We start from the raw sequence: 13,068 nt of genomic DNA on the forward strand, positions 1-13,068 counted from the left end.
TGTGTTATTACCGCAGTCACATCGCCGCACAGGGAGTGGAGTGCGAGCCTCATCTCTTCGAACTCCTCCGATGTCGGGCTTTTCCTTGGTGCAGGCATTCTGATGGTCTATGTGTTGACACAAACTGCAATTGTCACAGCACAGTGACACAGCAAAGCCAAAAAAGCACAAAAAAGTACAAAAAAGATGTGCTGGTTTTGCACAAGGTGATCGTCAAACTCGGCAGCCCCACGTCGAAAACAGTCAGTCAGACGCGCGCAAACTCCAAACAGGAAGTGACGTGTCAAGGTTACAAAGGTTACAAAAGAGGGTTACATTTCTTACATACCTGCAGTTGAAACTGCAGAGGAGCTTTCTTTCACTTGAATGCAGTTTGTGAATTGAAGAATAAAAAAGGACATGTAAATGATAAAAATACTCTTTCCTGGATTAAAGCACACTTGAATGACAAAAAGTACTACCCGGCATGTCTGGAACCACTTTTAATCAATTCAAATGTTTTCAACAGAAAAACATTCTTAAACGTTGTTGCTCAGAGGCATAGGAATTAAACGTTTCCTTTTTTCCAAATGAAAAGAAAAAAACATGTAAAGATTTATGAAAAACATAAATCATTTCTAAAGAAATGTATTTAATTCCTTCAAGTCATCAGTGCAAATTCAACATGAAAACATGAAATATAGTGCTGCTAAAAAACATATCCCCTTGAGTTTATGCATCTATTTTACTAGAGAAACGATGTGGGAAATGTAACTTTTAGCTAGGGCAAAATTTGCACAGTAAAATTAGTTCACTGCTACAACCTGAATATTCCACTGGTATTATTACTATGTATTAAAATTTCAAATGCCCTTTTCATACAAAAATCCAAATGAACCCCATAACGGAGAGTACATTTTTACACAGTGCTATATATTTCATGTAATTTTACATGTGCAGCAAAGACACACTTTAGCTTGAATACCTGGACATGACATTTTCTTAAAAGACACCACTGCTGAGACATTGAGGTGCAATCAAGCAAAACATTACAACATGTTTAAGTATTTGCAAATAATATACTCATTATGTGCTCTGAAGGAAAAATTATATTTGATGATATTGGGAAAAAACAACACCCTCAGTATTGCAGCCAAGGACTGATCTAAGCCTGAGAAAGCGATTGTCTTAGCTTTGGAGAAAAGTTAGATTTGGGCCAATTCCGTTTTAAATATAACCTGAATTTGGATTTCGTGATCAAAGACTTTGATGGAAGTGTATCTGAATTGGGAAGAAATTTTAAAAAGTCAAAAACATGTTGAATGAAGACAATAAGAGTACTTTGACACAGTTTATATAAAAAAAAAAAAAGCTGCTGATGAAATTATCCATCCATGTGCCTTCTGGGGATAGGGTCGAACCAAGCAAACACAGTTGCAATTTACATATTCATCAGATGGATTAAAGATCTAGTTTGGGCCCCAAAACAACAACAAACTGCTATGACTCAAACACATATCAACAAGAAAAAGACAAAAGCAGTAAATAACTCAAAACAGTGACGAGAATAAAACCAAATTCAAAACTTATTTACATCAATACACTTAACTAAATTCTCCTCCAAAATGTGCCTGAAGCAGCCGCCACTAAGTGAGAATGAAAGAGGGTAATGGAGGTGCAATCATCAATGACAGTAAATAACAACTGTGTGCACTAAACAACCCAAACATGGCGTTTTGCGAAGACCCACAAAACATTTGGCAGTACCTTAACAGCAAAATAGTTTACAATTGTTTTTTTTAAAGGCATCTTACCAGTAATTAGCAATCACAGAAGCTTTACTTGCTTTGAATTTAAACTGTCCAAGATGCTGTAGCAATGGGTCCGTTTTCTGCTTTAATTCTACATTCATGAGCTCACTTTGGACAAGGGCAACAAAAAAGAATGAAAAGTAGAGCTATGGCTTCACGGACAAGGTTACAACACCAGCATCATGTCACCGTGGCTCAAATGTGCCCCCTACCATCAGGACGGGAGCATCAGAACATCCCTTTGAATTTAACTAATCCCTCCTGAACTGTAAATATAGCATGACACGAGGAAAGAAAGAAGCCCTGTAATCCAAACATTTCATTTGTTAATGAAAAATGTAAGAGTATGCCAATTGTGCAGTGGGGTTAGCAAGTTCAGATCATTGTTATCTGTTATACCCTTCATGTTTTAAAAGATGGGTGCTTCAGCTTTAAATATATCATATGTGCAGCAACATAACTATGAGATCAATTTAAAAGTGATCAGGCCAATGTGTTAATTTTAATGGCTTTGGAAAGAGTCAATAGCCCAAGTTGAGCCGCACCGAGCTCATGGAAGTGAGCAGACCTGCTTTTGAAATGGTAACTGGCAAGAGCACCCAGCCCAGATTCACGTGCCTTTGTGGTGGCACACTGCACAGTATTAATAAAGATTTAAAAGGTTATATAGCCAAAAAGTATCCGAACGCACAACGCCGCCATGCATCACACTTGGCAAAAAGGGAAGTCAGAGGAAATAACCACCTTGACAAGTCTTATTTTCACAAAAAAACAACAAAAACAAAAAACAAGAACCTCGCTTTTGGTCTCCTTAATGAATGTCCGTTGTCAAGAGTCTGAACAGCTGATGTAAGAGTTCAACAGCTGGCTGCGTGGTTACTCACATTCAGTATCCTCGCAAGGCAGATGGGGTCACTTGTGAAACAAATAGATTGGCCTCTGAAAACCTGCAATACAAAGTTGATGATGGATTGCTTTATAACATCTTCTAATCTCATGTAGATTCTCATTATTGACAAATGAGTTACATTACCTCTTGATGAACTCTTGGGTGTCCCGAGGAACTCAACACTGGTGAAGCCCACTTCATTGGTCAGATAGGATGAAAACTGATCTGGCTTGAGGCGGATGCTGTGGAAGTTTCTGGTGATGGTGTCCTAGCAAGTAAGAAATAATTTTTTTTTTCAAAACACCAGCCTTTTAAAAACGACTTTTGGTTCTGTACCGTCAGCTTCTTCCTCTTGACGTAGGACTGCCAAGGCTGTGGCTCCAGAATGAAGACGCCTCCAGGATGGAGATGTCTGTAGACTCTCTTAAAGAGTCTCTTCAGGCCGTTGTCCCCCCAGTTTAGGTGAACCCATTTGGTGACACTCAGACATAGGATCACGTCGTACTCGGGACGCTGAGTTATAAGAAGATTATCGTTCTGCAGCACATAATTGGCCTGTGGGAAAGAGGATGTGCAGTCAGAAACAACACGCAATAGAAATACTGTATTTTTGTTACTAGTTCATGTTGTAGTAAAACATAATGGCCAAAATATCAGGCATCTATATGGAGAACCTATTGTCTATATGTATTACTTGTCCCGTCTAAAATGCTGATGCAAACATTCCGTCATCGATTTTTATGGGATGAGGATACAAACATGGAAGTACTGAAGATGCTGCAAGGAGGAGAGAAGAGATGTAGGACTGCTGACGACAGCTTTGGGTGTGATAAATGAAAGGTGATGTTGCATTTGTGCAAGGCAGCCGTGGTGCATTCCAAATCAATAAAAATGTGGCAACTGTGACATGATTTTGCTAATTTTTATATCATAGACATGCTCCTTTTTAGCCATTTGTAAAACTAATGCAGTGGTAACTTGGTTTTTGTTAGTACAGTAATTAGTTCTAAAAGGTGAGACAAAAACCAAATCATACGAAAACCTATGCAATTGTTGCCAACAATTATGTAGGTCCAATTAATTTCATAAAACATTATATGAAGAATATTCAGTTTTAAAGCAGAAAACAATGTGAATACATATAAATGATGAACGAACATTTAACATTACTTTAAACTTTATTAAAGACTCTGGTTAACAAAGATGGCGGAGATGGAGGGGAAGGGAAAGACACGCGATTTAACAGTGTTTCTCACCTTCTTTAATAAAGTGCTGGCAGTTGCCACTTTGTTGCCCTGTGGGTTATTTTTAAGTCGCACAAAAATTGAGTCCCAAACATGTGCAGCTCTTTGTTTGGTCACTCGACACAGCAGAATAAAAAAGTAAACGGACTAGTTTGAGTTTACACATTTTGGTACAGACAGCCAAATGGGAGGGCACTGAAGAACGATTTAGTACCTATCAGTCAGTTTGTTACCCTTGACAAAACCTTACAAAAAAACAAAACAAACTATACTGCTACTGTAGTGTGGTGAACCGAACTGAACAGTACCATACTGCAGGATGGAAAGAGAAACTCAGATCATGTGACTCTTCATAATAGATTGTGTTTGGGGTCTATAAATCATGCAGCTCTTCATGAATGTTGATGACCAAGTTCTCACTGGAGCAACACACTCAAAAGAAGTCACCATCTCACCTTGATAAAAGACACATTAGAGGGGAACTCTCCAGGCCGTGAGGTGGAGGTTTCAGTAAGAGGAGGTGCAGCAATGGGTCCTCGGGAGATCTGCAGGGACAAAGGGAAAGAGCAGCTCCCAGATTTATCGCAACTTTCCTGCTCCACTTCTTCCAGTTTGCCGTCTCGCCTCGGAGTCTTGGCCTCATCCGTGCCACAAGAGTCATTTGTGGCCTCTTTCAGTGCACTCCCATTTTCCTTTCTTTCTGTGTGCTTCTTGTCACTCTGGCTTGAAACACTGTCCTCCTGTTGGCCTCCATCCTTCTCCTGTGTGGCCCGCCTGGCCTCTTGGGTCTGCAGCTCAGAGAGATAATGCCTGATATTCTTGCGGGCTGCATGCACCAGCCCGTTGTCAATGTCCAAGCCCAATATGCGGGCGGGCCGCAGCATTTTGGCAATGTAGAGCGTGAGGTGACCCGAGTTACAGCCTAAATCCAGCACATGTTTACCTTCGAACCACTCTGGACGGAAGACACAGACCCGCGGGTCTTCGCTTGCACTTGGGTTGCGGTAACCGTAGTATTTGTTGTAGTTCCCATACTGGAATTTCTTTTTCTGTTGGTCCCTTGTCTGGTTGTGTGGCTGCTGTTGCTGACGACCTGCCGGACCAGATTTGCAACCACTCCTGGATGCGTGGAAGGAGTTTTTGTGCCCCCCTGATTTATGATCTTGCTCACCAGATGTTGACTTTGCTGCAGGGGTAGACTGACACATAGGGGGGTCCATTTTGCCAGAGTTGCGCCTTCGCTTGCGCCTGCTTGTGTGCTGATTTGCTCCTCCTGAAATGGAGGAGGTGGAATCCTCAACAGATATAGACGTCACCTCCTCCTTCAAAATGGAGGAGTCGTCAGTAGAGTGTTCACGCGAATCCCCCTCGCCACAGGAGACACTATTCGATGCTTTAGAGACGTCTGGATTAGAAAGTGAAGGTAGTGCACCAGGAAATGGTGCAGATTCTCCAGGTTTAACTTCATTTTTCCCCGATTCTGACGAGCCCAACTGTGCAGCTGAAATGCTGCCCCCGTGATGTCTGTTGCGATGCCTCCTCCTTCCGCCACTCTTTAAAGGTGCCACCAAAAAGCTGCTGTCTGCTATGCTGCTGTTCAGATTCAAAGGATCTGTTATGTCCCTGGGAATGAGGATCTCCACGGGGTCTCGACTCTTTAGGGGCAGCGGGGAGGATTTTGGCGTCTCAGCATTCAGTGCCCGGTTAACCTCCTCATCCTGTAGGCTGTTAAGATTGAGTGGGTCGAAAATGTTCCCACCTAAGAGGAAGTTAGTTGGCAGGACAGAGTCACTTTCTGAGTTTGCCCGTCGTCGTCTTTTACCAGAAGTCGGATGCTTGAAACTAAAGTTTGACGTGTTGCGCCGCTTCGTCACCCTCATTTGTTGATGCTGTTTGGGGTGGTGTAAGTTGTTCCTGCGATTGATGCCAGCCTCATTCCCTTTGGATCTCAATCCAGTGCTGTTTGAGTGCGTAAGAGAGTCAACAGTGCTAGAGTGTTTTGGTGAGGCAGCGGTGCCAGGGACAGGACAAGCAGCCGCCAAGACCCGGGTGGCCCCTGTGGCACCTTCCACCAGTACTGACACACCGCTACAACTTCCAGAACATTCTGACAGCTGCAGGGATGAAGCCGAGGTAGCCTGTGGGCTACCAGTTTTTACAGTGTCTTCGTCAACAGACATTGTAGTGGATTTCCAGACCCGACGCTGGCATGGAAACTATCTTGAATCTGAAAGTCAAAAGACAAGAATTAGAAAAAAAGTTTGCATCATCTCGGAAACAGAAAAAAACCTGAAGTGATTGTTTCAGGTTGATTAAGTGAACACAAACACAAAAAAGCATCAAATTCACTTCAACAATAAATCTACAGAGGAGGAATAAACCTTTACTTTTAAGTTATTCATATTTTTAACCAATAGTGACACATTGAATTTTCATTTAGCTATATTATAAAGAAAACAGCATTTAAGACTAAGCAGGGGTTAATAATGTGAAAAGTTCCGAGCCCTATTGCTGGACAGTTATCCTGTTAGCACGCTAGCTCCTAGCATCCGGGCCAGAGCAGCCAAACGTCGAATAAACGTTGAGCTCAAAAGGCGTCAAACGACCACAATAAGTGCCCACATTGAGTCGCTGTTACCCTGAAGACCTTAAAAATTCCGAATGACTCTAACAGCGGTGAAAAACCCCAATACGTTGTCACCTTTTTTTGAGCAGGGTCCGGAGTGTTGTCACCATCAAAATAATACACTCACCTCGAAGATCTCCCCGCCTCCGGCAGGACTGTCACTGGGCGATCTAACGTTAGCTAGCAGCTAACTAGCATATCCATGCAACCACATCGACGCTAACACGGCTAATAGTGATGATAATGATCATTATTTGAACAATAAACACAGCGGCGGCGCTGGAATAGTCTGCCCGAGAAATGGGCTCCAGTTCACCGCACTTGCTTCTATCGAGGTCCTCGGTGAACTCCTGAAAGAGTCGGGCAGGTAGGTGAATAATTTATCACGGTGTTGGTAGAGTCGGCATGGCGGTGCATCCGGGCTCCAGCGTGTAGCTTTGGTGCTGGTGGCGGGGGGCGGAGAGGAGCTACTAGCTAGGCGAGGATTGATGTCTAGAGGCCGGCCTGATGGGTGACGACCAGCAGCCTCTTTGAACCACATCACGGTCACCGCCAGCAATGGGACCACAACCACCTCGACGTGGTTAATACGTATTAAATGGTGTTGTTTCTTTTTATTTTAACATTATACAAACATTTGATTAAAATGGCACATCTATCTCTTTATTTATATATCACAATATAGTATGTATTGTCATTTGTAGGTCAACTGCACTGCATCCCCCCAAAAGTACTTAACTAAAACCTTAAATAAATTTAAAGTAAAAATGTTTATGCCTAAACTTTATTCTTTAGACCAGGGATTACTTCTAGACCTCCACCCCAGATCACACCTCACTCCTACCCACTTCTCTAAAGTGGGCTGGCTCAAGGTGGAGGACAGAGTTAAACAACTTGCACTGAGCCTAGTCTATAAAATCCGCTACACCTCCCTGATACCTAAGTACATGTCAAACTACTTCCTTAACGTAAATGATCGCCATAACCACAACACCAGGGGGAGCTCCACTAACCACGTTAAACCCAGATTCCGATCTAACAAAGGTCTTAACTCATTCTCCTTCTATGCCACATCAATATGGAATGCACTCCCAACAGGTGTAAAAGAAAGGGCATCTCTATCCTCCTTCAAAACCGCACTAAAAGAACACCTCCAGGCAACTTCAACCCTAAACTAACACCCTCCCTTCCACATCCTACTTCCCCGGTTTGTAAATCATCAAATGTAGATACTTATTCTTATTCTTATGCTTTCTGATCTCTCTCTCTCTCTCTCTATGTCCACTATTTGCTGTACATATCCTACCAAGTCAGTCCTACACTGTTCCAATGTCCATTTCTCTGATGATGCAATTGTTGATGACTGAAGTGTTGATATCAACCAAACCTAACCCCCCCCCCCCTCCACATCCCACACCCTGGATTGTAAATAATGTAAATCATTCTATGTATATACTCTGATGATTATCTCGTGTGATGACTGTATTATGATGATAGTATATATCTGTATCATGAATCAATTAAAGTGGACCCCGACTTAAACAAGTTGAAAAACTTATTCGGGTGTTACCATTTAGTGGTTAATTGTACGGAATATGTACTGCACTGTGCAATCTACTAATAAAAGTGTCAATCAATCAAAAAAAGGGGTTCCTGACCTTTTTGACCTCGGGGCCCAACTTTTCCAAAGCACAGGGGCCAGTGCTTTGTAGTTTATTACTGTTAGTTATTCGCTTACTCTTGATTTGAATTGTTGTAAATAATTATAGTTTACATATACATACATTTTATCAGGATAAAGTTAAATCTTGTCAAATTATATGAAACCATAAATATAAGGCTTAAGTGAGGCTGATTACAAAAATAAACACTAATCAAATATAATGCAAAAAAAGGACTCATAAAAACTGATGAAAAAAAAGACATACATTTACGCAGTGCTAAAAAATTGTATTCTAACTAATACAATAATAAATAACAATAATTAGACTTCCTTTTATTGTCATTAAAAATTTAACTTTAAAGTACAGATAAGAACAACATTTTGTTGCATTAGCTCGTTGTAGTGCAGGATACAAGAGCAATAAGTTGCAGATATAAATAAATAGATTACTGTACAGATAAATATATTGCACTTTTGCATATGCATCCACGTTTATGGATGTATGTTGTATTGTCTTTGTATGCCAGCGAGTTATATCTCTTACTAAACTGTCAATAAAATTAAAGTGCAAATGAGAATACATCTTCGCCACTTTAGTCATAATTTTTGCACTGAAGAAACTTCTCAATGACTTCAGATCCAGACTTCTTCTGTTTGTTTGATAGTGTCACTAATGCCACAAGTGTGTTACAACTGAGTACCACTGCGGCCCATACACACCACAGATGAGAAACAGATATTTTTTGGCAGCCCTCAAGGGGGCGCCTGCGGCCCAATGTGGACCTGCTTTGCTCATTGCTCCCCTCACCTCCCAGGGGTGAACAAGGGGATGGGTCAAATGCAGAGGACAAATTTCACCACACTTAGTGTGTGTGTGACAATCATTGGTACTTTAACTTTAACTTTATACCGCATGTATCAAAGTCAAGGCCTGGGGGCCAGATCAGGCCTGCCACATAATTTATTTTATGGCATGGAAATAATATGTGTTAATAAAGTACTTTATCTTTTCTAACTAAATGTATATTATCTGTCCATTTTGAAAGAAAAACAAACATCTACCATATTTTTCGGACTTTAGGGCGCACTGCCGATAAACAGGTCCATTTAGGTCTGTTTTCATACACAAGGCACAATAATAATAATAATAATACAATAATAATAAGGTGCATTAAAGGGGTCAAATCACACATTTTTTCCCGACATTTAAAACACTTTGTTTTTGTCTACATAGCATGTAGTTGTGTTTTTCTGGAATCATTTTGCATAGATTGTATTTTACAGGCAGTGATGTCAAGTCGCTTTCTGACCGTCTCATTTTTAAAAGTGCACTGTTTTGTGGGTGGTCTTATTTAAGTGGCTCACTTCGACAGCGTCTTCTCCCTGTCATCTTTGTTGTACTGGTAGTTTTTAGCGCTTCCATAGCAAGTCTACTGACAGATATAAGTTAGATCTGTACGCTACTTTGTATTAGAAATGGCAACAGCGGAGGATCAATGCCCCACAACAAGAGGATAGAGAAAAGAAGGAGCCTATTGACTACAGCGCGGACTACAATGGCGGACAAGCACACATTTTTGGGACTTATGGACTTATCGGCAGAAAGGTTGGTTTTGCATAATAGGTCAAAACAATATGCCAGATAATGTCTCCTAATAGGTGCCATTTTGGGGTACTTATACACACAACATAATAATACCCGTATGTTGAAGTACAGCTGACTACGGTAGCCGTAATGCGCCAACAATCCATCGAAATTTTTGAGCGCCGTGTGTAATGTTCTATATTCTCAATGAAACATCAAAGTTTTGGTCTTGCAGGTGCTTGCTAGCGTCATTTATTGAACAGGCTTCATTCAACCTATAGTCCACACCAGGGTTAGGGAACCTATGGCTCGTGAGCCAGATGTGGCTCTTTTGATGACGGCATCTGGCTCTCAGATAAATCTTAGCTGACATTGCTTAACACGATAAGTAATGAATAATTCCGCTGGTAATCACAGTGTCAAAATATAAAACATTCTCATGCATTTTAATCCATGCATCCGTTTTCTACCGCACCTGTTCAAGAAGTCGCATTAATGGTAAAAAGTATTTTGTATAAGAGACTTATTATACTCTAAAAATGTTGGTCTTACTTAAAAATGCACGCATTTAGTTGTATACAGTGTTAAACAATATTATATGGCTCTCACGGAAATACATTTTAAAATATTTGGCTTCCATGGCTCTCTCAGCCAAAAAGGTTCCCTACCCCTGGTCCACACGAATCACTTGCGTGTGGCTGCCATCTACTGGTCACACTTATCATTACACCATGTACCATATAAAACAATTGGTTCGAGGTCAGCACAACCAGAAATAATTAAAACACAAGGCGCACCGGGTTATAAGGCGCACTGTTGTTTTTTGAGAAAAGGAAAATATTTTAAAGGCGCCTTATGGTCCGAAAAATACAGTACTGCATGCAGTTGCATATTTTCTAACTTTATCATTATCTAATAATGCATCAAATACTATTTCATCATACATTCCGAAAAATGTTGTTGTTCAAAGCAAGTAATTCATCAAATTGTACACTGTAAAAGTAACTATAGATTTTACCGTATAAAAGGAAAAATGGCAGCTTAGTCACCAGAATTTTACCATAAAAATAACAAAACTATGGTACAATTGTTTTTCAATTTACAGCAATACACTGTAAAAACATAAACCGTAGATATGTAAAAAAAAAATTAAAAAAATGGCAGCTTAGTTGCCAGAATTTTACTGTAAAAAATAGTGGTACAGATTTTCCATTTACAGTAATATGCTGTTTTACAGTGTATGTAAAAAAAATACAATAATCAAATGCAAAATATCATGAGGTGAATACCCCCCCCCCCCCATATTAGAAATTTTGACCAACTATATTGCAGTGGAGAAAATATCCCCTTTTGATTTTGTAAGTTTACCCCCTTAAACAGAACAGCAAATACTTTTTTATGATTTATTTATTGTAACTGTGAGGGACAGAATGTAAAAAAACCATGAGAAAACAATAGTATACCAAGCTTATACATGATTTGTATTTTTATTTAAACATATTGACTATAATCCTAAAAGAGGACACTTAAGTAGATAAATATGCGCACAAAGCTATATTCGTAGTTAAGTTAATAAAAAATACAACCAGCAACTGCCTTATGAATGGAATTGATGAATACTTAGTAATGATACTAATAGTACTTAAAAAATAATGTTTTGTTTTTAATTACAGGTATTTAAAAACTAATACGTATAACAACTTAATCACAGTAGCAAGAATATAATTTGTTACTGTCCAACAGTGTGTATCTAATCAGGTCAACCTATGTTTTGTAAATAGCTCAAATATCCTAAATTCATGTGGTAGAGCTGCAGCGATGAATAAACAAAATAATTATCTCTTCAAAATCAATCTGTCGGTTTATAAAAAAACAATATATTAAAAGTTGATGGTCATTTCAAAGGAGTTCACAAGGATTCACATGCAGATACAGTTCAATATAAATCAAATTTTAAATACAAATTTAATAAATATGTTAAATTGGAAAGTTTTCAAGGCCAGAGATGCATCTGATTTTCAAAAAGAGGTCTGCGCTCTTGTTAAAGGCCACTAGAGGGCGATTTTGTAACATGCTGTATCAGAAGAAATGGAACCTTTGTGCTGCAATATTAAAATGCTACATATTTATTTTGAAGTAGTATGCTGAAACAAAACATTTATAAAATAGGTGATGAGAAGCTGAAGTTGGCACAACAGTTAAAATTCTGGGCCTTTTAACTGACAGCTTGCTCCAAATTAAATGAGAACCCCTCACTAATTTTGATAAAGCTGAGAAGGGTACCTGTTCCCCCACCCGTGTCGCTCTCTTTTGTCATGGTAATAGAGGTGCGGCCCTCGATTCCGGGCACCATCTGCCCTTCCTCAGGGTTCGGGCCCCAAGCACTCCAGACAAGCACTATTGTTTGTGTGTGTCCAAGCAGAAATTGGTGAGTACACACGCTCCACGTGGCCCAAAAAAGACGCTTTACATCAAGAGCATGGGCCTGCTGTCCATTAGTCTACATGTGACAGAAGAGAGGAGGGGGGATGCTCGCGTGTCCAACCACAGGAAGTGTGCTCGCCTTTGTGAGTCCTGGTCAGGCCTTGTTTGTGTGATGTCATTCAGGGTAAGCGTTGACAGGTCAAATAGTTTATTTTAGCTGAGCTTTGCAAAATGTTGTCTCAGATGTATGAAGTAATCGGACGAGGGAAATAAGGGATCCTTAGATGCCCTTTGTAACACTATTGTTGTGAAGGACAATGTGACGGATCAAAATGTCATTCGCCCTCTTGGGGGGAGAAATTGCATAATGTGGTGATAACCTTTCAATCGTTTGAACTGATTACCACATTATTCTGCACAAGCCACAAAAACATTGTACTGGTTTCATATACTGTGAGAACAATTGTCTGTGATATATGATTCCTAAACATGTGTACATTCAAATGTGTTTGCAATTGGTTGCAAGGTTTCTTGAATAAATTAAATGTTGTTCTTTAAAAAACACTATGTCGATATAAGAACATATGCCAAACAAAATAGCATTGTCTTACAGTGTCCAAATCTGAATAGATGTGTCCGTTAACTCTTCTACTTCTGAACCGCACACCAACAAACAGGTGAAAATCCCCTATAACATGGATCCCTACTGTGTTGTTATTATTTTTTGGACAACCGCGCCCCTTAAAGGCGCTGTTTTTTTATATAATCATTTTTATTGAGCATCGATTGTGCAATCATGCATATAGTATATACATATACATAAAAAGGAAGACATACTTAAAAATCT

General features: G+C 39.9%; 1 protein-coding gene across 4 annotated transcripts; it reads right to left on the minus strand.

The window, feature by feature from the left end:
* Positions 1-467: 467 nt before the first annotated feature.
* On the minus strand, positions 468-7,137 carry mepcea (methylphosphate capping enzyme a). Of its 4 annotated transcripts, none has more exons than XR_009826232.1 (5): positions 6,677-7,137; positions 4,379-6,150; positions 3,016-3,234; positions 2,824-2,933; positions 468-2,737 (listed from the first exon to the last, which is right to left on the minus strand). XR_009826232.1 is itself a non-coding variant. In XM_062047710.1 (5 exons), the coding sequence occupies exons 2-5, from the start codon at positions 6,101-6,103 to the stop codon at positions 2,703-2,705; spliced, it is 2,103 nt and encodes a 700-aa protein (XP_061903694.1). In that variant the 5' UTR covers positions 6,104-6,150; positions 6,875-7,131; the 3' UTR covers positions 468-2,702. The 4 variants fall into 4 exon arrangements, 3 of the variants coding, with proteins under 3 accessions (XP_061903694.1, XP_061903692.1, XP_061903693.1); XM_062047710.1 differs by having other exon boundaries at positions 2,824-2,947; positions 6,875-7,131; XM_062047708.1 differs by having other exon boundaries at positions 2,824-2,947; positions 6,677-7,130.
* Positions 7,138-13,068: the final 5,931 nt, after the last annotated feature.

Source organism: Entelurus aequoreus, linkage group LG05 (genome assembly GCF_033978785.1).
Source record: "Entelurus aequoreus isolate RoL-2023_Sb linkage group LG05, RoL_Eaeq_v1.1, whole genome shotgun sequence".
NCBI lineage: Eukaryota > Metazoa > Chordata > Actinopteri > Syngnathiformes > Syngnathidae > Entelurus > Entelurus aequoreus.

What these genes read in the sequence shown, in the direction of transcription:
- mepcea (XM_062047710.1), bottom strand. Translation starts at nt 6,103, where the DNA reads ATGTCTGTTGACGAAGACACTGTAAAAACTGGTAGCCCACAGGCTACC. An exon ending in TCAAGAGGAAGAAGCTGACG is followed by an intron (nt 2,948 to 3,015) that starts GTACAGAACCAA and finishes CTTACTTGCTAG; the next exon opens with GACACCATCACCAGAAACTT. An exon ending in ACCCAAGAGTTCATCAAGAG is followed by an intron (nt 2,738 to 2,823) that starts GTAATGTAACTC and finishes TTTGTATTGCAG; the next exon opens with GTTTTCAGAGGCCAATCTAT.